The sequence below is a fragment of the Corvus brachyrhynchos genome, unplaced genomic scaffold, assembly GCF_000691975.1.
Source record: "Corvus brachyrhynchos isolate BGI_N302 unplaced genomic scaffold, ASM69197v1 scaffold14, whole genome shotgun sequence".
Taxonomy (NCBI): domain Eukaryota; kingdom Metazoa; phylum Chordata; class Aves; order Passeriformes; family Corvidae; genus Corvus; species Corvus brachyrhynchos.
In genome coordinates, this window is record NW_008239110.1 from 18,287,148 (window position 1) to 18,313,919 (window position 26,772).

Sequence of the window (26,772 nt, forward strand, 5' to 3'; positions counted from 1 at the left end):
GTTGTAGGTAATCAAGCAGCAGAGCTGAAAGAATCTGTTCTGGAAAGTCCTGTGTGACTTGCAGAGACAGCCAGCCCTCTTCTGAGGAGGTGAATGTGTCAACTGACCCCCCCAACAATAGACTGTGAGGACAGGGAATACTTAGAAGTCTTCAATAATTGCTACAGTCACGTATTTTCACTGTTAATAGTTCAGTCTTTCCTTACCACAGGATGAAGCAATAGGACCAAAGGGTGGTAGTAGAGGGCTGACTTTCACTTGCCCTGCCTTGCCCTTCACTGGTGTTGTGAATAGAATTTTTATGTATTTATATAAATTTTATATACTTTTTTAATTTTTGAAACAGTATTAACCAAAAGCTTACTGGGTTTTCTTGTATCTCCTAATGCATCTAAGATTCTAAAGCTGCTGCATTTCACAAAACCCTTAGCACTGGTAAGAGCACAGGTCCGAGAGCACAGCATAGGGAAACACACTAGAGGAACAAAGCATTGCAAAGGCAGAGTGCAGATACGTGGTGCACTGGATTAAGGTTTTTATTGTCTCCCACTCATCCTGCATCTGAAATAGAAGCCATCCTTAGTGGGCAAGTTTCTTCATTTATCCTCCACTTCTTAGCCTTTTAAATAATCTTCTTAGCACATAATGTGTCTGTTTATTTCAAAATATCTGCTAGAAGGCATCAGAAGGCAAGATTAATCCATATATTTTTAGTTACTTCACTTCTGCTTTTTGAAGACAGTCATCATCATTTGTTGGGAGATAGGGTGTGAAAGAGAGGAGGGATACTAAAGGTCAGGAAGCCTATTTCCCTTCTCTTCCAGGACCAAATCTGCATTTAAAATACCTTGGTTCCAAAAAATTTATGTCTCAACATTTAATAGGCTGGGTATTTTTAAATATCTGTCAATTTATACCCAAAAAGAGATTTTGAGGACTAACTTTTAAGGACTAACTGAGATATGAGAACATAAGATGTGCAGCTGTTTCAAGGCTGCAAACGCTATAAAAGGAACCAACAACAGGACATGAAGAGCAAGCCATCAGCAAATATATTTCTGTATGTGTAACCTAAGGCTCACACCTATGTACAGAGTCATAAGGAGGTCAGTTTGAAACATAAGCAGGTACTGCAAAGGCCAGTTTATTCTAAAGTATCTTCTTTCGTGACCATCTTCACCTGTGATCCTAATGGCATGGATCTCCCTGTCACTGCCTCTGATAATTTGAGAGCAACATATTTGGGAGGAGCTGGTTTAAAAAATATGTGTTTCTGAAAGGTATACTTTGAAATGCAGTAAAGCAGCCTGAATATGTAAAAAATTCTAATTAGTCTTAAATAATACCTGTCGTTGCTTGATATAGTGAAGTACAAATAAAACCAAAGATATACTGAGCGCTGAAGACAATAGATTTTCTCTTCGATATTTTTTCAAGTTGTAGTGGAATTTAAAATAGAAACAATGAGTATAAACTCTATCACATTCCATCTGATACAGAATTTAATTGTATTTTTCTCACTTTTTTTACATAAAAGGACTCCTGGGTCCTGCTAAAAGAGATGCATGGTTGCAATTAAGAGCAGAGATTGAAGCTCTGACAGACTCCTGGCTAACAAATGCACTTAAATCATTATCAATTATCAGCACAAGGTATGTATCTGGGTCTGCTGTAAAAAAAAGTTTCTAGCTTTGGACACGTATTGGATATTTTTTTACATTTTAGGTTACAATAAATTAGTGCCTTTAAAGAACAGAACAGGTCTAATATGACTTTTGAATAGGACACAGGAAAAGTGGAAAGTGGTTTTGTTTTCAGTGATTCCAGCATTTAGTAAAGATAGTATGAAATGTCTTTTCAGATGTGTGTACATTGAAGGGGTATTGTAGAATTCTGAGACAGCCTCTAATTTCATGTCTTGTGGACAGCATTCTCTGAACTCCACAGCTCTCTGTTCTGTCCTTCAATGTTTCTGCCTATTCACAGTGCTACCTAAATACTGTATAGATAGCAGAACACAAGGACATTTTGCTTCTGTCCTTCCAAGCAAACCAGTATATCTTAGTATATATATCTTAATCTTTCAGAAGAGCAAAAATCTCTTTCAACGAAGTTAAAAGTCTGGGTTCCCAATATTGAGACATAAAATGTATTGTTCCTTAGAAACAACAAAACTGTGAATGATGCTGCTACTTAGTCAGCCATGTAACATATATATTGCCAGTAATTCTAAAAAATCCTGGTTTTAAACCACAAAAAAGAACAACATTAGGTCATCTTGCTTTCTGAACATGTCTGGGAAAAGACCCAGTGTCAAGTGAAAAGAACAAGCTTGGAAAGACATGAAAACCTTAATTTCAGCATAACAACTTTTGCAATATGCTTATCTCCTAGTTATTGTTTATTTAACAGTGTGTGAAGCACTTCAGGAGAAAAAAAAGTAACAAATTTGTGTAAACTGTTGTGTTTAGCTCTGCATTTCTTTCTGAATTGTTAGTCATCAAAGAGACTTTTAGCAATGAAGGCCCGTTGAGCATTGGTGGATGAGTCTGGAAAACTGATATCATTCACTCAGGACTGTTAAATGATAGTCTTTTGTAGTATCTTCAAAGAACTGTACAACTGTACAACTCAGAAGCTACCTGTGAGTCAGCTAAATATTACTGTTATGTTACTGTCAGGAAATCAGGATACATTAAGCTGAAAACGTAGCCTAGGGTCTCTTCCAGAAGGAAAAGTCACAACTGTTTGCTCTCAACTCCATGTTCACATCATGGTCATGCTCATGCTCATGTTCCAGCCTGTCAGTGCCTAAGGTAGCTCAGCTCCGAGTTCTCTGGCCTGCACACCTTCTCCATTCAACTTTTCATCCTCACCATTCGACGCCAGCTTATTGACATCCCTCTTTTCAGAAATATTCTTACTCCTGAAACATGAAGAAAGTGATGCCATTGTAGAGAAATGTGTACTGGCTGTCTATTTCCCCTAGATAAAAGAGTAACAAATTATGTCTTCATATTCTCTTAACTCTTTTATTTGGCCAGTAGCTACTGACAATTAATGACCAGCATGAAAATTATGCTTTCAAAGGATTCAGATGCCTTGTTTCGGAGGTAGTTAGTGGTCTTAAATGTCTGTATTTTCGTAGACCCATCTTCAAAGACCTGGTTTGTATAAACCAGGGTGGAATATTTCCTACAAATCAGACCTACATATTTTTAAAGGTTTTTGCCAGAGGTTTTATGTACATTTTCTGTAAGTGATGATGCTGAGCAGCTCACTGTGTGAGTGAAAGTAAATGTTGAGGAATCCTTAATATGCTGTCCACAGCTGGTTCACCTCATCAGCATTTGGGTACTGTTTTAAAACTATTTAAACTTAAACTGTTTCTCTCATTTCAGGAGTAATTGTGTAAATGTGTTGGTAACAACAACCCAGCTTATCCCAGCACTTGCAAAAGTTCTGCTATACAGTTTAGGAGGAGCTTTTCCTATTGAAAATATTTACAGTGCAACCAAAATAGGTAAGAAAATTATTCTTTCATCCATTCTGACTACACTGCATTACTTTTGTTTTTTTTTTTTGCCAGTAATGGATGGATTCCAAAACACTTCCCTGACACTTAGCAGTTTTAGTTATAAGATTTAGGCATTGCATGTGTTCAGAAGTGTTTATGTCAAAGAATTCCAAATTCACCTTATTTTTGATGGTGCCTAAAGGAATAAAGATGCTGATTGAAAGCCTCAGAAACTCATCAGTATGGTGTAGAAAATAAAAACTTGCAGAACAGAATAAAGAAAAGTGTTTTGTGATTCAAACCTGAGCAGAACTTCTGTTTAATTAGCCTCTGCTCTGACCTTCATCTCTATGCAATCCAGGCCACAGCTTCACAAACCTTTTCCCAAGGCATAGTATGTCAGTGATGGGAATGACAAGTGTTACTAACAGAACCTGTGGTGCTGCATAACAAAAGGGCACTTCCCCACTCTGTTCATAACTGTGTGCATTTCGTGTGTTATGGTTTGGAAATGTATGGAAATGTATTTCTGGAAATTGCACCCAAAACTCTAAACCAAGAGAAGCTGCCACTCCTGTGAAAAGTGACAATACAATGACTGATAAGTTTGCAGATTTTACCAATCATCAACTCAGGAATGTTTCATTTCTATACTTATGACAACATTTTTAGCACGGAATGTGTCACTTCATTGACAAAAGCACTGCAATATGTTTCCTAAATTATTTTCACAAGGGAAAAAGCGGTGCATATTTTAGCAGTGTCAGGAAAAACTGTTACCTCAGTCATCATTTAATTAATTTTTTTCATTTCTACATCACTCGTTGTTGCAGATACATTAGAACTAAAATTTCTACTTTCCTTATAAGAATATGATTACAATCATAAGGAAATATTTAAATTCAATTATTCATTCACTAACCTATTCGTTTTTGCAGTGCTGCAAATTCCTTTATCTCAGTGGCTTTCCTGCAATGATTAAGAGATCTAGTTTTACCTGAAACATCTTAGTGTCACTAAGGGAATCTATTGCTTCTTACCAGATTTGGCGCTAAATCTCAAGGCTGGGAACTTTTTAAAAGTAGTAGTAGTAATGTCTTACCACTGCAAAAATCCTTTGTAAGGCTTCACCATAACTCACTTGATAGCTTGAATAAATAGTGCGTTGTTTTTCAGGCAAAGAGAGCTGTTTTGAGCGTATAGTGTCCAGATTTGGCACTAACATAACTTATGTTGTGATTGGAGATGGCCGAGATGAGGAACATGCAGCTAATCAGGTAACTTCACTCTGAACTCTTATCTCATTTATCTTCCAGGAAAAGAAAGTTGCTTTGAACGAATAATGCAAAGGTTTGGCAGAAAAGTAGTATATGTTGTAATTGGGGATGGTGTAGAAGAAGAACAGGCAGCAAAAAAGGTAACCTGTCTTCTGAAATGTTGGTGTGATACATAGCTACTAATGCAAGCTTTTTTGTTTGCATTTCTGTCAGTGTTGCACAAAATGACAAATAATTTCAGTCCACAGATGCAAGACAACAAGAGCATGATGAGATCAACACTTAGAGTAAAATGAACCATTTGGATTCTAGCATTTGCTTCACTTCACTTTGGAAAAAAAAAAAAGCACAAAATTATTTTTAAAACAGATGGAAAAATAATTTAGCAAAAATGTCCGACAAACTTCAAGTAAATTAAAAGTTAAACGGAAGAGATAGAAAGGGCTATGATGTGATGGTTGGGTGGTGTTTTTCTTTAAATGGTGAAATTGAGGATGCTTCAAGAGACGTGTTACAGAGAATGTGGAAAACATCCAAAGGACTGTGCAAATTTTTTTGCAAAGATAGATGAAGATCCATCTGGATTGCTTCATTACTGGAGCAATTATGATAAAAATATAATTTTCTTCAGGAAAGGCATATTTGCTAAAGGAAAAAGAACACAACATAGAGATTGTGCACCAAATCTGTGTTTCCAAAAAAGAACTGTTTCCTAGTTTCTTCATTATGATAATTCAAGTCTAATTTCAGCTGAAAGGTTTTTTAATGTTCAGAGATCAAATTAGTAATTTGTGCCATACTTCCCAGTAAAACCCCTGGAAGTGTGCAGAAATTGAATTTTTTTGCTTCACAGTGTCTGCACAGGACAAGTTATGTAAACGTTGTTGTTCTAGGAGCAGCAAAATAAAGCACTCTCTTAGCATTCTAGTTGGAGTGGAAACAAAATGAAAATAACCAAAATGCTCATTCCAAATGGTTCCTTAATATAGGTACAGTACTGGTGATGGGTCCTTTATAATTTTTGCTAAACAATGGTGGTTGGATTGTGTGCTTTCTGGTTTGGCATGCTTTTTCCTTAACATTGGCTATGTTGCATGGATAGATGTAGAATTCAGAGAGATAGATGAATATAGCACATTACAAGTAGATCTAAACACAACATGGAAGTGTGAAGTTTTTTCTATTCTGATGAATTATTGAAGGTAATAGTGCATATACCTGCATCTCTCACAGACACTGATGCTTTCTGCAACACAAATTATCTATTCCTAAACTAGAAATGTGTTATTTACTTATCCAAAGAGATTTCTTTTTCCCCCTGGATGGAGAAAAAATGTAGTTCAACTCTGTTTAGAAGTGTTGAGTGAGAAGTGTCTTTTCATGGAAATGTTATAGCCCTTTAAATGATATTCAGTGTTTTGCAGTCAAATAAGTGGAGCAGCAAAGGATTTCCTATTGCTCCTTTGTATGGGCTTGCATGCTAAAAATAAGCAAGTAGCTCTTCCTAAGTAACAGGCATTTTCCAAAGAAGCTATTAAGAAAGGCTATCATCTAATTATTTTAACTTCAGTTGAGCTACTAAGCTCAGATCTATTTTGGTCTGATTTTTGTCAGTACTTTAATAGCAAAAATCAATCCAGAAGCACGGTGGTGTAAAATAGGTGCTGGTAATCTCTAACTATCCTCGTGTGTCATATACCGCCCTGTGTCACGGTGTTCATCTTTCCTGACCTTTTCCCTCCTCTAACAAACACAGCACAACATGCCTTTCTGGAGGATATCCAGTCATTCGGACCTCTTGGCTCTGCATCAAGCACTGGAACTAGAGTATTTGTAACTGTGTTCTAAAGCTGGCAATCTTTTTTTTATATATATATATTTCAAGTACACTGAATTTTTATGTGTGATTCAATGCCTCTGGCTTTACACATATGAATTGTCTTAAGAAGGGAAGAAATATTTGGAATTAAAAATTCCAAATTGAAGAATTCAGATTGCTGAATGAAGTTAAAACATTAGTGCTACGTAAGGAAGCTCTATGGTCTTATATATGCAACGTTTTTAAATGAATTTAAACTGTGGAGGTTGCTGGTACACACCAAGTGAGCCCTGACAGGAGTGAACAAAGGACTCGAACTGGCAAAGCACCAAAACACATTTTCCAGCCAACAAGGTGGTGTTCAACAACATTCCTCAAAATGGGATATATTCTCAGCACTGAGGTTTGAACCAGACTTTAGCCTACCTAACCCAGAAAATCTGAATTGGAATGCACTCAGACTGTATAATGACAATCCTGTCTAGACCTGTAATTTGTGTAAATTATTGATGAAAATAATTTACTGTGACTTTATTAGCAGCTGATTTTGGAAGTGGATGCAATTTTTCTTTCTTTTTGTGGGGGGGGGGCAGGGGAGGGAAAGGGTTATATAATATTGTCTCTTTTATAAGTTTGGCAAACAGAATGTGCATAATGATGTGTTGTGCCTTATGGAGAAGACTGTGTTTGTGTGTTATAATGTAATTTTGGTTAAAAACTATGTAGATAAACAAAAAAACCTTTGTGATAATTTTTGACATGACCAAATTTGAAATTCAAAGAAATCAAAGAACAGGGCTGCACCAAAGAATTTAAGTATTTGTTGCAGTAAGAAAAAATAATAAAGGAAAGTTTGTGTTTTTATTTGGATTCTGATTAATTCCACTGATTTTTTGAGAAAAGAATATATTGGGAGGTTGATACTGGGGACCGCTACCTTGAAAGGTAAAAGAAACAATAGTGTTTAACACCTTCAGCATCATTTCTTGATTCTCCAACAAGAGAACTAAGAGCCATATTCATTAATTACTGAGTCCACTGAAAGCCATACAGTGAGTGCATCTGCTGTGTATAAAAGAACAGAGTTCCACCCAGCAGACAAAGTCTTCAGGTGGCATTACTAGAAGGTGAAAATGTGGAGTTAATCCCAGATAGGAAATAAAACACAAGTTCATTAGGAATTAAAGATTGCTAAAGAAGCTGTCATCAGTCAGATGTGGAAATGATGCTACATTTAGCATATTCAGGATCAACAGAGGCTGTTGAAATTGCTGGCTTGATAGCATTGGCTGTTTCAGGAGAATAGTCCACTTTGGCAAAGAAAACAACATTTCGGTAGATTTTCCATTCTGTTCCACGTTTTTGTATATTTTGGTCTGGGTCAGCATGATTTTTCTCATCCATTTTTGATTGCTCAACAATATTACACAGGGACAACACTAGCAAGTCAGGCATCTATGGAGAGGATAAGGAGGTGATTTTCATGAAGAAACATTGAGAAATATATCACCTTAACTTTCATAATTTCTATTAAAAGTTATGGTCCATACAGCAATAATTATCTTGCAAGATTTGAACATGCTACCTTTCAGCTATGGAAAATGAGCAAGATCCATATTGCACGCAGAGCCCTTAATGCTCCATGTGCAGCTTGAGCACTCTGAAACAACAGCAAGTGGTTTGTCTCTCATGGCAAAAGATGGAAACTACTTTTTCAATTTTTAACACTGTATGTGGAGACACATGAGGTTGCGTGTGCACTGATTGTGTGAAGAGGTGTTTGCAAGAGATGTTAAAGGCAAACTCCAGAATGTCTGCACAAGCACAGTAGTCAGCACTGAGGTGAAAATCTTCCCTCTCTGTGCTCTGAAGCCATCATATGTCATAGTTATCAGGCAGTAACTTTGTTCATTTAAACTTTGCTGAGGTTTTAATAAAGTTACTTGGTAGGTGAAAGCCTGGAGCCACTACAAGTCCAAGGTGAAACTCCTCTATAAATTCATAAAAATGGATTTCTTTGCTGTGTTGGAATTGGATATACAAGTCACCACACAACAAACTAACAATAATTTTTATCACTGGGCAGTTTAAAGCCATCACATGAGACTTGCCACACATGAAATCACTGTAGACTAGATAGATATTTGGGTGATAGATTTGTGTGTCCAAAAATTAAAATTATGCATACCTTCTTTATATTTTCAGTACCTGGAAATATATGTCATAAAAAGTTGTAGTACAGCTTTTTGTAGTTTTTCAGGCGGGAAAAAAAGTGCTTCTACTGGAATGGGAAAGAACTTTGAAGCCCTTCTCAAGTTCCAGCATGGCATAAAAATCTCAATGTAAAAGACATGGTAAAACAAAAAATTTGTATGGTTAACCAGCTTTTTTTTCTCTTTTTTTTTTTCTCTTTTTGACATGTCATAGTGTTATTTAAATGCATGAAGCAATATTATTTCTCAAGTTATTTGTTCAGCTTTTCAGTGTTCTTTTCCTAATCTGATGTAAGAACAAAAAGTAGCCCAGCAACAACCGTTGGTTCTTATTAAAGGTTTGCAGTGCCTTCATTGGAGTTGTGCTTAGCTTTCTGTGGCAGATATGGCTCAATTAATATATGGACTTCTAGAGAGGAGGTGGAGGCAAAAGGAGGGAAGTTTTACAGAGCACGACAAGGTTTCTGTGTGCTACCATAGCGGAAGTTAATTTTTAAAACAAGTAATCCACAAAAACATGCATCCAAAGAAAATTCAAGGATGCAGCTCAAAAGCCTTTGCAATACTAAAACTCTAAAATAAAATTTCAGAGCATGAATACTCTCTTGCTAAGCAAAAATTGCTGTATATCTTTAAATAAAAGTGTGTAGTAAATGCCTGCCTTGTAGAGAGAAATTAGTCTGATATATTTTCCTGCATGAACAATACAGAGGAGAAAATAACCAAGGCAAGAGACAGTCACGCCAGACTGTTCCAGATGGGCCTAAGAAGATTAAACTCAAGGTTGGTCACTTTGACATTGAATGCATTTTAATTCAGAAGCATATTAATCAGAAACTACCTTCCCTTCAGCCTCTCCTCAACAACCAAGATTGAGCACAAGGTCACATTTGCAAGTATTTTGGAGAAATGAAATAGGGAATAAAATGCCTTTTGCTGATACTCTAGCTGTTCTCAGTACAGAACCTGAACATTCATGAGTGCTCAGCTTGCAAAATACAAATATTGTGTGATTTCAGTCACGGGATAGTATCTTAGACATAACTCTGCGCAGTTCAGTAAAAGAGGGCAGAAAAAACCTAAAATATATGCTTGTTTTAGATGCCTGTGGAGATTGGGCACAAAGATATAGGTAGCAGTAAGCTCCCAGATCTGTTTCCATTAGAATCCAGTGTGAGCAACAGTGCTTGCGTCTGAAGCAGATGCAGAGTGTGTTCCAGTGTAAGCATTGACAAGGGAGATGAGGCCAAATGAAAGTCCTCTTTACAAGCACACTTCATCTTGGGCCAGATGAAATCTTGCATCCCATCAGAACTGCAGAGTTCATGGAGAATACAGACTTGACCCACGATAGGAAGACTAGGTTTTACTGGTGAAGTTGTATCCAGACCCAGGGTTTCAGTTCAAAAGTCATCTCTGCTTTATAGGATTGACACCAGGCATAGGCTGTAAATGAATATGCTATTTAGTATCTCTGAAGAGGAGCTGAAGTGACATAAGCCAAAATCCCAGAAATAGCAGCATTTTGGAGATTTGAAGCCAAGGGTCTCTGTCATGTATTAGCAGATAATAGTTTATTAGGGCCTACCTAATTTAAGAAAAATGTAAATTAAAATTTAAAGCTTGTAAAATTATGTACATCTTTACTGTTTCTCAATAAATACACTTGGAAGTGTCATTTTCTGCACTATACAATGTTGTAAGTTGTTTGGTTTGTGGTTGAAAGACACAGTGTCTCTTACAAGATCTGAGTGTGAGCTGGGATTCTGACATCCATGCTGCCCTTGTTGTTCATGCCTGGAGTAGTCCTGAGCCCATGTATGGAGTCTGGCAGAGACTGGCTCACCTGTGGATTGTGTGCGGGGTGCAGCCTGTAGAGAGAACCTCCCCCTGCTCTGCACCAAGGCTTCCTTGCCAAGAACACCAGGTGTCTTGCTCCAGATGCAGCCTGACAGACAATTAGCAGCTCTGTTGCAGTCTCCTTGAGGCAAAATACACAACTAACCAATTTGATGATGTAGACACACAGTGTATGCATTTAAATCCCTGTGCCAGTTCACTCACTAATGCTTTGCTAATACCTTTATGGTCATGGGTTGTTCAGGAGACAGACTGGGCTACTGAGGGGCGAGTAGCCTTCCCAGTTGAAGATCACCCTCATGAAACTCTAAATGGTTTCGGGAGCAGTAGCTCATTTTTTTTAGTGAGGAACTGAATTTCATTTGAAGGAAGCAGTCCCTCTACAGTCTGCTAGCAGAGGCCAAAGTGGGATCACAGAATTGTCAGCACACTTAGATGTGATATTTTGATCTTGGGAGCTACATGGCAAGTGGCAGAGCCTTGGCAGCCACAGTGATGCAGCCACAGTGATTCAGCCACAAGAAGCAGCTTGTAAGTAGTGGACTTCTTTCTGAGGGGTTAGATTAAAGCATGTCTCTTACAAACACAGCTGTTCTGTAGGTACATCTGCCCCCTTCTGAGTTTTCAGAACAAAAGGAAGATCTATCAAAAATCAAGTGGACAAAATACAAAGAAATCCCATCTACTGAGCAGAGAGACCCATAGCAGACAGTAATTTTACAGTGTGACTCCCAGATGGGTTTGCATGTGACTCCAGAGAAGAGCCATTCAGTATGGTTTCAGAAGAGTGAGGTAGGCAAAAATGGGTGATAGCACAACATTACCTTCATTTCTCATTGCTGGAAACTCATGGTTCTAAATGGCTGTCATTGTGCCCTGCACATGTTGTTCACAGTGATGAACTAAAGCAAAAATATACTGAGAGCATTTATGGGTGGACTCTTCCTCATTTGGGTGCAAAATTACTTCTTTGTCATTATCCGTTACCTCTAAGACTCCTTGAGAAAAATGCACTTTAGGGTTGACTTGTTTGATTAATCTTCTTTTTTTTTTTCAAACATATAATGGATTCTGAAACATTTTGGAAATGTTTATAAATTTGGGAGAATTTTTTGCATTTTCCAAAAGCCCAGGCAGTATCAGGAATGCTGAGAAAGTCAAAACATCACAACAGTTTGTTTTTCCACGTTAGTTTCTCTACAAATTTCAAGGCCTGATTTTCAAATAACTGAATATCTTACTTAGATAAAGTAAGAATTTACTTTAAGTTAAAAAAACTAAGAATTTTTTTCTGGTTGGGAAGTAAAGATAGAAAAGAAGAAAACACCAGAAAGTCTCAGAAATTGAGATCAGGGGCTCACCACATCAGCCAGAAGAACAGTCTGAGCCACTGCAGGAGTCTGGTGACTGTGGCTCTCAGCTGACATATCAAGCCCCTGTTCTTTGCTTCCAACTTGTCTGGATTAGGGTCTTGGTTTTGAGCTTTCTGACTCGAAAAGGTTCTAATTTTGTCCAATTGGGAAGAGTAATGTTTCCAAGATCAGAAAAAAAGAAAGAAAAGAAAAAAAAAGTGAGGGAAAGATAAGGGAAGGGAAGAAGAAAAGAAAAAAAATAAGCGTAAGACGATCATGTCTAGTATTGTAAACATCCTGGGTAGTGGAGCAAACTCTTGGCACTTAGCAGTAGGACTTCTTTGCAGGTGTTTTTTGGGAGTGGTGTTGGGGTAGCTGTGGCTGGCAGCCAGACTCCCACCCAGCCATTCTCTTAGGGACTGCTCTGTGCTGGGGAGCTCTGGTGCCAGGGGAGACCTCTGCCTGTATCCCATGAGCAGCCTATAACGTTATTTTTATAAGGATGCATCAGCCTCAAATGCTATCCTTCTCACACAGAAAGCTTTTAGTTTGATTTGGTTTTATGGTACAAGCCATGACTGGAGAATGTGTTATACTTCTGCAGCTCGTGCAAACCAGAAACCTTTAATGAGATCTGTGCCTCATGATCACTCATGTTGAAAAACAAAACAAAATAAGGAGGAAAAAAATGGGGGAGGGAGAATAATGGAGCCAAATGTGGAGGGCTGCTCCAGTCCAATGGCATATACATACTGATTTATGAAAGGCAGTCCTATCCTCAATAATCACCATGGGCCACTGATCATGGCAGCTGATGGAGGTAGGGTAATTAGCAAAGCCCAGCTTCTCCAGTTACTCACTGGGAGCTAAAATGAGGAATTTATTACAAGCTCTGAGTAGTCTTGATGAGGAACATAGTCATGTTCAACATGGAACTGCCTGGTGGCCAAAAGAGATGCAGTGTAGCCACCTGACCCCCATGACCAGTTGAAAGGGGAAAGAGCCAATTCTGCACGGGTCCCTTCTCAAGGGGGCCACTCACCCCACTCACCTGGCCCCTCACCTTGCCACCACAACCTTGCCTGCCACCATTCCAGTCGAGAGAGGGCAATGACCCAGGCAGCATCACCTCTGGGTGCAGCCCCCAGGGAACAAGGGGTGCAGCTCCCAGTGCTTTGCTGATTCTCTCCAAGTTGTTTTTATATCCTCCTTAAACCAAGTTGGTTCTCAGTGAAGCAGGTGTCCTAACTGGGAGGTATCTATTCACAGAGGAAAAGAAACAGCTAATGTGGGGCCTCAAGAGGTCAAGAACTGCTCACCCCAAAGGGTATCCAAGCACTTGCCAGTGTTTTTATTTTTCCTCTTTACCTAAATGTGTACAGTGAGTTTTCTTCTCTGGTTGAACTGCAGTTCCTTAAAGAAAGCTTGCTTATAATGGAAAGGCTGACTCAACCTTCACTCTAATAACCAGGAAAACACAACAGTAAAATGAAACAACAAATCATTGCTCTGACAGTAATGAGGCACTTGCTTAGACATTTATCTGCCCTTTTACAAGGCAGTAATTTTATGGTTGAAAAGTCTTGGGTTAAACTTTGTGTCTGCAAAGAAATTTCCAAGCCCTGGCCAAAATTGTTGCATTTAGCAGACGGTAATATTGTACATAATTAATGTATTCATTTTCATTCTTAAAACTAGTAAATGCAGCTTATTTGAACTTCCTCCTGAAAGCTAAATTTATTAGCTACAAAACATCGAGACTGTGCCAGCTGTTTCAAGGAGATTATGTTCTGTCTTTCCTCTGTTTTCTAACAGTTTTCCACTAATACCACCTGGGTGGCTCTTCTCTACAAGAAACTTCAGTGCAGGCAACAGCTTTCTCCTGTCCCTTTTGTTGCTTCATATGTTTTCACGATAAACATTTCTTTCCTTCACCTCCATCCAGAAAGCAGAAAGGCTGCCACTTGTTTGCTAAAAATGACTTTAAATTCATCAGCTCTCCCAGACCTAATAAAGTGACATGTTTACAATGCTAAAGGAAATCAGGTGTTTTAATGTTAAACAAAAAAAAACATATTTATGTAGTGTTACAATAATACTGTTTGCCTGGCCTTTCTCAGCCTATTCATCACCCAACAATCTCCTCACAAAATGCTGTGGACTCTGTGTGCTTCAATGCCATGCAACAGTAAGTGCAAATTCACCATAAATCCTGTATTGCAGCGGCCTCCCCCTTTGCTGCTGGCAACTGCTGCAGTACGGCAGGTGGGTACTGCTGCTACCATCCCCCTTCTGCTTCTCAGGCAAATTGCATTCATGCTACTTGTCCCACTACCCCCCATCAAGAGCTGTAATGTTCTACCACGGAGCAAGCCTAGGTGAGAGTTTTTGGGGAGACAGGCACAATTTCCTTCTTCCCTATTGAGTGGAAAGATGCTGTTACTTTGTTCTAACATGCAGGTAACTGAGGCACTAAGCGATTTTTGTTGACACATCATGGCAGGATATGAATCACACATCTGAAATTAATCTAAACCCTTTGCCCTTACCTGTTGATAAATCCAGTATCTATTCGTCTCTGGCCAGGCCCCCATAAGACTTCTTTAATCCTTGTTGAAATTTTCCATTCCGTTCCATGTGCAGAGATTGGTGTAAGTTTATAATGAAAAGGATCTGGATTTTAAGAGGAAATAACACCCTTTACATATAAGCTGAGGGAGATACTGAATTTCTATCTAGTATTTCAACCACTTTCTTAGAGGTGGGTAGAACATATAATTAATTGGTAGCTATCTCTTGTCCTCACCCCCATTGAACGACAATCAGACTCTACTCCGTGGTTTTATGCTAGAAAACATCTGGAGAACATGTGGTTCCTTGCTTTCTTCAAGGAACTGGCTTTCTTTACTGAATTTCAATCTTCCTTGTAATTCCAGTGGTAGTTGTGAGCTTAAATATCTTTTCTTGCACCTGTAGATCTCAGAGCCAGCAGGTCCTTCATTCAAGTATGCAAATCTACAGACACTTGGCACTCAAATTAACCTTCAAACTAACCTAACTGGGGTTAGTAAAGGAATCTTGTCTCTGCTATGATGACTTTGTGGTAGTGATCTCTGCAGTGATGCAATAGCAGTGATCTCTGTGGTAATACAATAGCACCACAGAACAAAACATCTGGCTATAGAAAGCAGCCACTGGGCTCTGGAACAATAGCTCCTTTTAAACGGTTTTAAGATGAGGTGCGCAAAGAAGTGGATGACATTGTTTTGGCATAATTCTGAATTAAAAGAGGGTGAACCTCTTTATCTCTGGTAACCATGGATTTCAATATTGGGATGTATTACAAGAAAAATATTGTTATAAATAATCATCACTTTATACTCCTAGCCTTGTAACTGGAAGTCTTTCTTGACTGCCACAGCAGTAAACTGACAATCTGTCTCCACAATGTTTTGTCATCTGGAGAGGTGATGTTTTCAGAGTTTTTATCATTGTGGATTTCAGGATAACAAAAGGAATAGAAGAAGCCAGAACTCTTGTCACAGTGTCGGATTTATTAGAACAATAAAGTACAAAACAAATGTGTTGATATTTTCTTTGTTGAAAGCAGCAAAGTGAATAACACAGAAGACTCTGTAGTGTAATCCTGGCTGATATGTTTCTTTCGAGTTTCTCCACCTTTGTATTTACTCCAGAGTTCCTCGGTGGTTTTCAGTGCGTAGATGACCCCTCAGTGCACAGCTTTTCTCATGGTCCAGCTTACAATTCCATGGCTGATAGCTACTTCCCCTTTCACAGCAGCTTAGTACTATGTAACACTAATGCCTGGTTTAGAAAAGCCATATGCAGTCATTTATGTTCGGTTTCTTCCATGTAAAAAGGCTGACCAAAGAAAAGATGACTGTCTCATTTTCTACAGATGTAAGCAGATGCTTGGAGCACCGTCAGGAGCTCCAAAGTCGTAGCTGTGAGAAAGGTTACTCTCCACTTGCCTGCTTGAAATCATTTCTTCAGATAATCCTATCTCCCCTGCAATTGTCCTTATCAGATCTGATTAGATCAACTGTCCAGGAGATCTAGCCTGTCTACTATATCAAGTGGCATGTCAGAAAAGGGTAATTGTACTTGGCAATGACAGTGTATTTTTCCTGGTCCCTTCTTCCTACTCCCACCTTTCATGAGATTAATTATCTTGAATATTCTGTAGTGCATAGCTGCACATTCAGCAAAGATGCCTGGGATAGCTGAAATAAACATTTAGATATTTCACCCTTTCTTGCCATTTGCAGATGGAGTATCTCTGTTCATACCACATTTTTACAATTTACTTTCAGACTAGTTCCTAATGCACTTCCTAGTCTGCTTTGTAACTATTTTGCATTTAAAATTATCTTCATTATAATCAAGCATTTGCATTATTTCAGGATTATTGTTTTTCTTTTAAAACCAACGTTAAACATTTCATTCTATTGATGAGTGCGCTAGCTGCTTCCAGTCAACAGAGAACATTGGGTCCAGGTATTCAGACACATTTTCAGCTATCTCATGATAGTCCTTGCAGTCTGAGTTTGAGGGATGTCAAAGAATAACCTTTTCATAATGATTTGGCAAGTTTAGTTGTCAAGAGATGCTCTGGTTTTGGCTGAGGTAGTTAATTTTTTTCACAGTGGCTGGTATGGGGCTATGTTTTGGATTTGTGCTGAACACAGGGCTGATAACAAAGATGTTTTCGTTATTGCTGAGCAGGGCTCACGCAGAGCCAAGGCCTTTTCTTTCTCCTTTTGTACTGCCACACTGGCAAGGAGGCTGAGGGTTTATGGGGAATTGGGAGTAGACACAGCCGGGACAGGTGACCCAAACTGACCAAAGGGATATTCCGGACCATATGACATCATGGTCAGGATTAAAGTGGGGGGAAGAAGGAGGAAGGAGGGGACATTTGGAGTGATGGCGTTTTTCTTCCCAAGTAACCATTGCACGTGATGGGGCCCTGCTCTCCTGGAGATGGCTGAACACCTGCCTGCCCATGGGAAACAGGGGATTAGTGCCTTGTTTTGCTTTGCTTGCGTGCACAGCTTTTGCTTTCCCTATTAACCTGTCTTTATCTCAACCCACGGGTTCTCCAGCTTTTACCCTTCTGATTCTCTCTCCAATCCAGCTGGTGGGGGAATGAGTGTGTGGTTGTGTGGGGCTTGGTTGCTGGCTGGGGTTACACCATGACAAGGGAGTAAAGATCCATTTTGTCTCAGGATTAGTCCACCTTTAGGACTACTCAGACATCACCCTAGGATGTGGCAATGATGTTTTGGAGGCCATTTGAAAAGAAGATTATGCTGCTTGACCCCTTAACTGAGAGGTAGCAAGTGTCTAAGAGTTACTCGAGAAAACCTCCTGGAATTGCTATCTCTACAGCTGATGGTCATCCAATAAACTGAGATTACACGTGTGTAACATTACCCAAGTGTCAGCTCCATAGCATGCTGTCTGCAGTGAAAGTTTCTCAGAGTTGTATAAGCAGTCTTGTGATTTGTTTGAGAGATGAGGGAAGACATGCACTGTAACATTTGGCCTCGGCTGCAAGACGATGACTTCAGTGATGGCAGACAATCCAATAAGTACATTTGTTGATACAGTACGCCTCTCGGCCAGGCAAATGCTTCCACTGCAAGCCAAATTTATGTCTCAGACAAACTGCATAATTTATCAGCAAACCAGACAAGACCTATTGTTGCCTACAGAGGAGAGCCTTCAGAGATGGCAGGAGTGTGGGCCAAAGGGTTTGCAGTGCAGTGTGTGTGGCTTTTCCAGCTCTCAGCATTAGAACAGGCAGAGATAAATGGACAGATTGGGATCTCTGCAACTTTACCACCCCGTGCTTAACAAGGCAATGAGTTGGCCATAGAGACAATGCCAGGAGACATTCCATAAGCTCCCTGGAGCCAGGACCGGATTTTCAAAGAAGCCAAGATTAAAACACAGTATTTTCCATGAATGAGTTTCCTTTCTACTGAGGTCATAGCATATTGAGAGTGGGTAATTCAGCTATCTGCAAAATGTCCCTGCACTCTCCCTGGCTTAATAAAAAGAGCCAGCATTCCCATGCTCTTCCTGCAGAGAGACTTTGTGCAAAACAGACTGCCAGCAACCTTAAGCAAGCTGTAGCCCTGTCTTTTTCTATACACCTGTTTGGGTCACAAATTTTCTCTGTATTGATTCTTTCTAGAAGAAACAAGTGAAATGGAGCTGGTGGGATAATCTCATAGGTATCTGGTACCCTCGAATTCCTTGGACCTCCACCATTTAAATAGGCTTTTTCATAGCATTATTTACAGCAGTTGATGGTCTCCAAAAGACTTTGCCAGTGCCAGTACATCTTTCAGCAAACTTCAGTTTGATTGATTAAGAGCATCTGTTGGGCTGAGGAGAGATGGGAGGCCATTCAGGTGTTTCCTGAAAAATAGGATACTACCGACTGCCTCCCTTCTCCAAAGTTTTCTAGCTATAGTGGCTTCTTGAGGTCTTCTCTACTACTCAGCATTTTGGAAAAATGGTGGAAAGAACAGCAAACCGATGTGAGCTGCAGTGTCTCAATGGCAATCCTTCTGGGGTTACTTTACAAAATTCACAATTTCTGCCATGCTTTTCCATTTCCCATTTTATTTTGGAAGCTGACTGAAAATTACTGGTAGTAGCAGACACCAAGGTGTTCTGAAACAGTGAATGAAATTTGTACTTGTAGGATTTTTTGAGCAACTTTCTCAATGTAAGACATCCATACAAGTTTTGGATGAATGTTTTATAAGCCCCTAGATCGTCTGGCCTCACCACTGTGCAGTCTATGACACAAACACACTGACACAGATGGAAAACAGATTACAACTTTCCATTGTGGAAGGAGAATTGATCTTAATATCATGATGCTCAAGCACAGAATTTTGCAAAATGTTTTGCCAGCTTAGACATAAAACAAATAATAGTGAAAGCACAGACTAATGCAGCTGTTCACTTTCTGGGCAGACTAGTAGCCTCAGATAGACACATTACTGATACTGGTCAGGAAAATGCCAGTTCTGTTTCTCAAAGGTGACTTGTACTATCTGTGGAATCACAGAATATTCTGAGTTGGAAGGGACCCAGAAGGATCACTGAGTCCAGCTCTTCAGTGAATGGCCCATACAAGGATCAAACCTACAACTTTGGCATTATCAGCACCATGCTCTGACCAGCTAAACTAAGAGTCCAGAGATGTCTAAGTGGAGTAAAGGAACTGATTAAAGAAGACAAATCCAGAGATTAATTTCTTGCTTTTGAAACATAATTTCAGGAAGGAAGGAAAAACCTTTGCAAAAACCTGTTGTTATTGTTCTTCAAGAAAAGACAAACTAGAGGGTCCCAGGCACCCACCCACTTTCACCCTGTGAGTTTCTGGGACTTGGGGGTGTGCAGGGGAGGAGATGTGACATCTCCAGCTAATGGAGAAGAGTTTGGGAAGTGTGGCCCCTCCTTACTGCCAAATTGAATGAGGTGCACAAAGAGCTATGGGGATGAAACTGGGATGGAAAAAGCACAGAGTGGACCTGGGACAGGGCTGGGGGTTGGTACAGATCAGGGCTTGAGATCCATGTAGCCATTTTTTGCAGCAGCCATTGGAGTTGAGCTTAACATAATTGGGGTATGAGTTCCTGAACCTCTGTGATGCTTGAAAGCAGTTGTCTTCTTCAGCCATGGGCTGGTGCTGAGATGGATAATGTCACCCTCGCTTTCTGCTTCACACTGAACCCCCCCAGAAAAACATGAGTTATTTCTCCTGTCACTCAGCCCCTGGTAGCAGGGGTGAACCACCATGGGTGACAGGTGAACAGGGATGTAATTGTTCCTGCCTGGAATAGTGAAGCCTATGAATGTTTGCAGTCTACTTCCCCTATTTTTTTCATATAGGTTGATCCCAAACAGATAGTGCTGCTTTGAGACAGTTTTTCATTCCTCTGTGTCACCAGCACAAACCTCAGAAGGAGTAATTTCAGCCTTTTTTGTGGCCTGTGTAGGTCCAGACCCCGAAGTGTGAGGAGCAGGGAGTGGCAGCAGGGTGGGCAGGCAGTCTGACGGCTGGAGAAGCGGGAGAGATGCTCACCACGACTCAGCTGATGCCACAGGCTGGTTCCATTGCTGCTCCCCAGCCTCCATCTATCAAGTTTCTCCTTCAGAGCCATCTTATCTAAGGAGCTGCACAAACGCTGTGGTTGTGGTTTGTGCTGCCGGCTGCTCGTCGGCGGGGAGACACTGCCATCTCCCGACGCCGGGCTCCTGCTCATGGAGCGCTCTGCACCCGCCTCGCCTAGGGATGCTGCGGGGAAAGCAGCGCGGGATGAGGTGCCTGGGGGCCCGGGGCTGGTTCACTCATGTTCTGGTTTCAGGGCGGGTTTGGAGAGCTGTCCGCAAACAGCAAACAGCAGTAGGAGGTCACGCTCCGGGCCGCGACGTCGGAGTGGTGCTGGAGGAGCACACCGAGGCGGAGATGGCACAGAGAGACAAGCGCGGATGCAGCAGGAGCTCGGGAGGCACACAGAAGTGCGGGAAGCTGAAAACTGAGCGGGCTGTCACAGGCCATACCTGGCACCATCATTAGCAGCAGGGTAGGCAGGAATAAGTAAATTGCGTGCGCCTCTGCCTGCCCACCCTCTCGGTGAACCTGATCCACCTTCCCGAAGGAGAATGCATTTAAAGGAAGCAAGAGCGTAATTTCACGCTCCAAAAAAAGACACTGATATGTGCTTGAAATCAGAAGAAATTCATGCACCTTTATGTTTAGCTATTACAAATACCATCCCCACTGAAGAAAACGAAAGCTTGGGAGACAGAGCTGGGAAAACGCGTCCAGCTGCCGTGCCTGTCGCTGCTCCAGCGCACCGGACCGCCTGTGGGACGCCGCTGGAAGTCCAGCTCCGTGCAAAACTGAAGGCCAGTAATTCCCAGCAAAAGCACCAGGGGTCATTCCACTCTTTATCTCCACCTTAAACCAGCTTCTCATCGCACAAGCACTAGCAAAGGCCTCTCCCCTTTCCCTCTCCCTTCCGACTGCCTACGATAAACCTGAACTGCAAATAAGGTTGTGTTTAGACAGGAAAGTGGTGGGAATATTGTCTGAGTAAAGACAGGAGGATCTATCCCGGTGGAAAGGCTTTTGAATGGTTTACAGTATTTGCCTGTGATTGTACACATTCCTTGAACAAATCACATCCACTCATTCATTATCGCGCTAAACAACGCAGTAGGTCTAGCACACAGGTGTGTCACTCACCCTGCTTCAGGCTAGAGACATCTGCAATGGAATGGAATTTTTCCACACAGAGTTAAGTTATGTTAATGCAACATCAGAGGTGACTGGTTTGGGGAGATGAGAAGGGAATACAGGAGGAAAAATAATCTGAACAAAATGTTCACCCAAATGTGGAATAAAATTACGAAGAACAGGTGTTTGCTTTCTTCCCTGACATGCAAAATAAAAAAGTGATTTTTTTTTTACTAATAATTATTTTTAAAAATTTAAGTATTTCTTTAGCTGGTGATAGTTTGATCCAAAAGGCCTGATAATTAATGGGAACTTTCCCTAGGCTTTAGATCATGTCCCACGTGTCAGCTGGATTTATTTGTCATGTGAGTAGTAATGAGGAATAGATTGTTTGAGGCTAGAATACCCAGGGCTTTGCTTCTAGTTAAAGCAGGTTGCACATGTGAAAAATGTGTACCTCCTGTCAACTACTGTGAGTGTTTTCCATGTTAAATGCAAGGTGTTTAAGGCCCACAGTCCCACAGGAACAGAGGTGCAGGTTTAGGGGAAGGTAAAAGTTACACACGCACACACATAAACACATTTTGTGCCACTTTTCTATGGCTTAGTATTTCATCTCATACCAGAACAATGCAGTACACAGGACTGATGTGCTTTGGGCAAAGAGCGCTAACCCAGCCATACCCACCAGAAAGTTAACCCCTTCCTTCCTGACCTTCCTCTGTACTCCACCTCCCCACTCTAAGAAAAGGTAGGTCACTCTGCTCATAGACTACTTTTTCCCCCAGGGAGGAATGCAAGAAAAAGAGATATGCACTTAGTTTCCCAGTGCATATCAACATATGAGTTTTGCTGTTCTCACAGCCTTAACATTTATTTGCTACAACAGCCTCTGGTACCTCAGTCCATGTCTGTCCAGCACTTACACAGATAATATAGCCTCAAGTCCTTAATGGATGCCTAAGATTACACTATGTCGGCACTCACTCCCTGGCTTGTCTGAAAGTTTTTCATCATCTTGGCCAAGAGTTTCCATTCTCTTTAATCTCCAGAAACATCAGGCAACCCCTATGCAATTTATTGCAGTTTATAGTTTCTCTATGTGAACGTCACTTCCAAAATATTCATTAGAAAAATTAGTCATTTACAATAAATGTTACATTTTTACAAGAAAATGCAGCAATTCTTTATTAAGCATCTGGATTTTTTCAGCACCACTTCATAATGAGGATGAGCCTGAACTGGAACACCTGATCTAAACCCTCTTTTGACTTTTGGAGAATTTTAGATCCAAGTTTTTAAGGGCTGGGATTGTCTTCATTTTGAATCTTCCACAGCTCTGAGCACATAGTTGGCACTTAACAAATAAACAATAGTAATCCAAAGCTGGACCAGAAATTAATGGCGAGACTGTATCTGTACTTTATAAAAAATGTATACATCTTCCACATTACCCATGCTACGTCAAGTGCAATGCCTTCTTTCTTTTGTAACAATACACAATTGCAATTAGAAAATATAAAATCCAACCCACAGCTCATGGGGTGGCTAGGGAAAAACAACATCCTTCATGTGGTGTGAAGGATAATCCAGAGGTGTGATTCCGAGTGATGAAATGGTTTTTAGACAATGGCATTGTCGCAGAGAAACAATAACTTGAACCATGGCAGCACCTGCTACAAAGCTCACATGGGAAAAGGCCAAGTCTCTGACCAGCAGCCACACATATCTGGGAAGGAGCAAGCTGTAAATAATGGCACAAGGGAAATATGAATTAGTGACTGCGTCTTATCATGGAAATTAATTCATGTCTGATTCAGTCCCAGCTCTCAGGGAGGACAGAGAATTCTGGTGGCTTATCCAGGCTGGATTTACATGGATACAGGTTCACATCAGCACACTCAAGAGAATGAGGACTTTGTATATGTAACAGTCTCACGGAGCTTCCCCTTACAAATATCACCTGCCAAAATCTTCCTGCTAACATCACTGCTGTTTTACATGACCTGGGGTTTACATGACCTGGGAGGTGTCCAAAATTGTAAACTAAATAAAAGTGATTGAAAAGCATCTCAAATTGTCCTCCCTCAGGAAAGAGAAGTCCCCTTATTGAACAAGGACAGGCCAAAATGCAGCATTTGTTGTAATCTGCATTGCTATGGTCAAAAGCCTATACTACATTTTCCTTAGCATCTGCTTTTGGGTGTTTGGTCCTCTCAGTTCTTCACAGTGGAAATGAAGAAACTGTGAAAACTTCTGGCAGTTTGAACAGAACAGAAGGAGAGAACATAGATGGAAAAGTGCTCCAGCAGAGGTGGAGAAATGGCAACTGATATGCAAAGGGAAGTCGTAGGAAACAATGCAATCTAACTTGTTCCAGCTGCCTGAGCAATCACAGGGACAGTGCCAGATGTAATATAGCTCTGGTTAGCATGAGCTGAGATCTGGGATAGCCTCCAAAAGCAAGGACAGGGAGAAGAGAAGCAGCAGCTTGTTTGTGAACAAAAGACTAAACTATTTGGTTGCTAAAATATACGCAAAGGAGGTATCCCTTCCCTTTGCCCCATGTGCAAATCACATCTAATCTGGGAAAAAGACAAAGGGAAAAAAAATCCAGTTTGTGGTTGTGCTAAATTCATTTGATAAACACTGGAGACTACACTAAATGGGGAGGAGAGCTTGGAGAGTGTTATTTTTGTTGGGCAGCAATTGAGTCTGATGTTTTTAACAAACTACTGCTGCTGTGTTTGAGAAACTGCATTTTTAAAATGTGAATCAACTGGGACAATTCACAACAAGAGAGCAGTTCTGAGAGCCCCTCCATGAAGTATGTGGTACATGGATGGTCAGTCCCTTCCATGATTATGCTGTGGGATGGAGGGCTCATGTTACCTTAGGACTAGTTACCTAAGGTACAAATTACCAAGGACTACGGTAACTGAGTCCAGCCTGTGTGCCAAGAAAGAGAACAAATAATCTTATTCTGAACTTCCTTCTATGGGTATTTAATCTAAACCTATCTCAAAGCACTTTATACTTTGTGCAGTCATGTCTATGACTTGAGTTTACCTTTCTCCTCGAGCCATTTAGATGATGAGGGAAACCTAGGAGCACTATGTAGATCAGATTGCCTTGTCCATTCCATTGCCTGCATGCAGCTGTTCCCCAGTCTGCAAGAGCATGGTCAGAACACTGTCAGTCCTCTCAAAGACAGCACCGAGTCTGCAGGATTGCTACCCAGTGCAAATGAGGCACAGATTGTGATTCGCTGCTTCGCTCCAGTACAAGAGCTGTGCAAGTACACGGGCAAGAGAGGCAGAAATTTGAATGCCTCTCCAGAAATGTTTTGCAAAAGAGCCCTGCTGTAAGGAAGGATCCTTCTGACTTGGTTTCCAGAACACATTAAGAAATACCTTCAAGATGTTTTTCCATTTTTAACTTGCTTGTGTTTTTCCCGTGAAGGTAGGACCCAGCTGTTCACGTTGCTCAAAGTATCAAGTCAATCTGCATAAAGTGGTTTGAAGAAAAGGATTCTGACTAGACTAAATTTAAAAACAACTAGACAGTAATTATCATTATTGGTTTATATTACATTTAAAAAGAGGCAGGAGATAAACAGCATTATTATCCCCGTTTTAGAGAAAGAAAGGAAGACCTGGGGAACTCAGACAATTTTCTTACTCCAGGGTCTTCATCCAGCTCCATTCTTTCTCTGATGCAGAAGTCACAGCTCTGAGGAGGGCAGCAGGCATTGCACTAGCATAGGCCTGCCACTCATTACCATTCTCAACTAGGAAAACGGGGCAGGACCAGATCACTGAGTTTTGTGATCAGCGAAAAAAATCTGAAAAGCAGAGTCAATGCTTCAATGTAGCAGCAGAGTGGGCTTCCACAGAAAAATCTCTACTCCATTCATGGTTTCTGAGCACTGCTGCAGTCATCCTTCCTGCAAATATGATCAATTAACATATACTTGTTAACATTTGTAGATGTTGCCACATAATGTAGATATGGCTGCTCCTTCCCCCGCAGACACAGACCCAGTCTATTTGAGTGATAAAAGCTGCTGCTTTCCTACAATCAAAATGCCATCAGTCTTATGAGTATCAGATCTGCGTAGAGTTCTAGTCACAGAAACATTTTACATTTATCACCTGGCATGTGCCACCTCTGTGCCCTTTTTCCCAGGGACACCACTTCTGTGGAAATATTAAAAAATGACAAATTGCATTTGTGTAATCTTGTGAAATGTTTTGACTACTAAAGTTGTTTTATAGCAGTTCATTAAAGCGCACATAAAGTATTTAAGTTTATGTTTTATAAAAAGATCAGGAATGCTCTGGCTGATAGCTTTCTTTCTATTGAGCATCTGTTTCCTATTTTTTTAACAGTTTACAGCAGTGGTTGTCCAATTCTGTACTAATAGTTGATCTTAACTGGATCAAAACATTGTAATTTCTTAACAAAGGTTAGAGAGTGTCCTTCTAACACAGCTTCCTATGGCTGCAACCAGCAATGTCTGTGCATCAACATCTGGTTTCAAAATATTAAAAATGATAAACACTTCCAGATACAATCCATCTGGTCTCACAAAATTCTACATCTGCATAATTTTGCTTTCTTTTTAAAAACCAAACACAGAGTCAGTTTGGCCCTGTTACATTGCTGAAGAATCCTCCTCCTTCTAAGTGTGGGGCAAAGCCCATGGTCTAGTTTAGTTGGAAGCAGACGTGTATCTGGCTCACTGTTGTGTCTAACATCGTCTGTGTTAGTAATCGATAAGCGGAAATTCTTTGTTTGATTGGCATATGGTATCTGAGTGAATCAAAAGGAAGCTGCAGTGAAGAAATCCTGATGAACTGAAGAAGCAGTGAAGTTTTCAGTGCTGGCTGCCATCAGGCTTTTGAAAGCTCTTTGCTTACTGCCCACCTGCATTGTGTCAGTCCCCTCAAAGACAGCACCAAGCCTGCAGGATTTTGCTACCCTGTGCAAAATGCAGTCACAGTTTGTGGTTCGCTGCTTTGCTCCATTGTCTCAGGATTTCCTGAGCAGCATATTCCTTGGCTCCAACACCTTGCAGACAGCTCTGCAGCACTGCAAGGGTCAGAGCACTGGAAGGGGGACCACCCCTCTCCCTTTTGGCTAGAGATGCTTCCTGTGGGATGGCTGCTGCCTCTGTGACTAAATAATACCGGACTACTTCCTCTGGCTTCTCTCCCCTTCCTTTTCATTTTACAAGCCAATTCAAGGATCTCTTGTCCCTGACTGTTTTACCCAGATGGAAAAATTATTTGTATTTCATATGCTCAAAGAAATAACAAGTCATTCTTGCACAAATAACTGTGTGTAAAGTACAAAATGTAATTGGTTTCATTAGTTTTTAATTAATGATTCTACTTAGTGTTCAACATTATGTATATAAAGAAATGGTGAAATGAAAAATAA

General features: G+C 40.5%; 1 protein-coding gene across 12 annotated transcripts in view; it reads left to right on the plus strand.

The window, feature by feature from the left end:
• EYA4 (EYA transcriptional coactivator and phosphatase 4) overlaps positions 1-10,518 on the plus strand; it is a 144,551-nt gene extending 134,033 nt beyond the window's left edge. For 9 of the 12 annotated variants that reach the window (XM_017739759.1, XM_017739761.1, XM_017739763.1 and 6 more), the window contains 4 exons: positions 1,538-1,652; positions 3,402-3,523; positions 4,834-4,934; positions 6,551-10,518. In XM_017739759.1, the coding sequence (XP_017595248.1) occupies positions 1,538-1,652; positions 3,402-3,523; positions 4,834-4,934; positions 6,551-6,631 (419 nt within the window). In that variant the 3' untranslated portion in view covers positions 6,632-10,518. Of the gene's footprint in view, positions 1-1,537; positions 1,653-3,401; positions 3,524-4,693; positions 4,795-4,833; positions 4,935-6,550 lie in introns of all 12 variants that reach the window. The other 3 variants (XM_017739762.1, XM_017739766.1, XM_008637847.2) reach the window with 1 other exon arrangement.
• Positions 10,519-26,772: the final 16,254 nt, after the last annotated feature.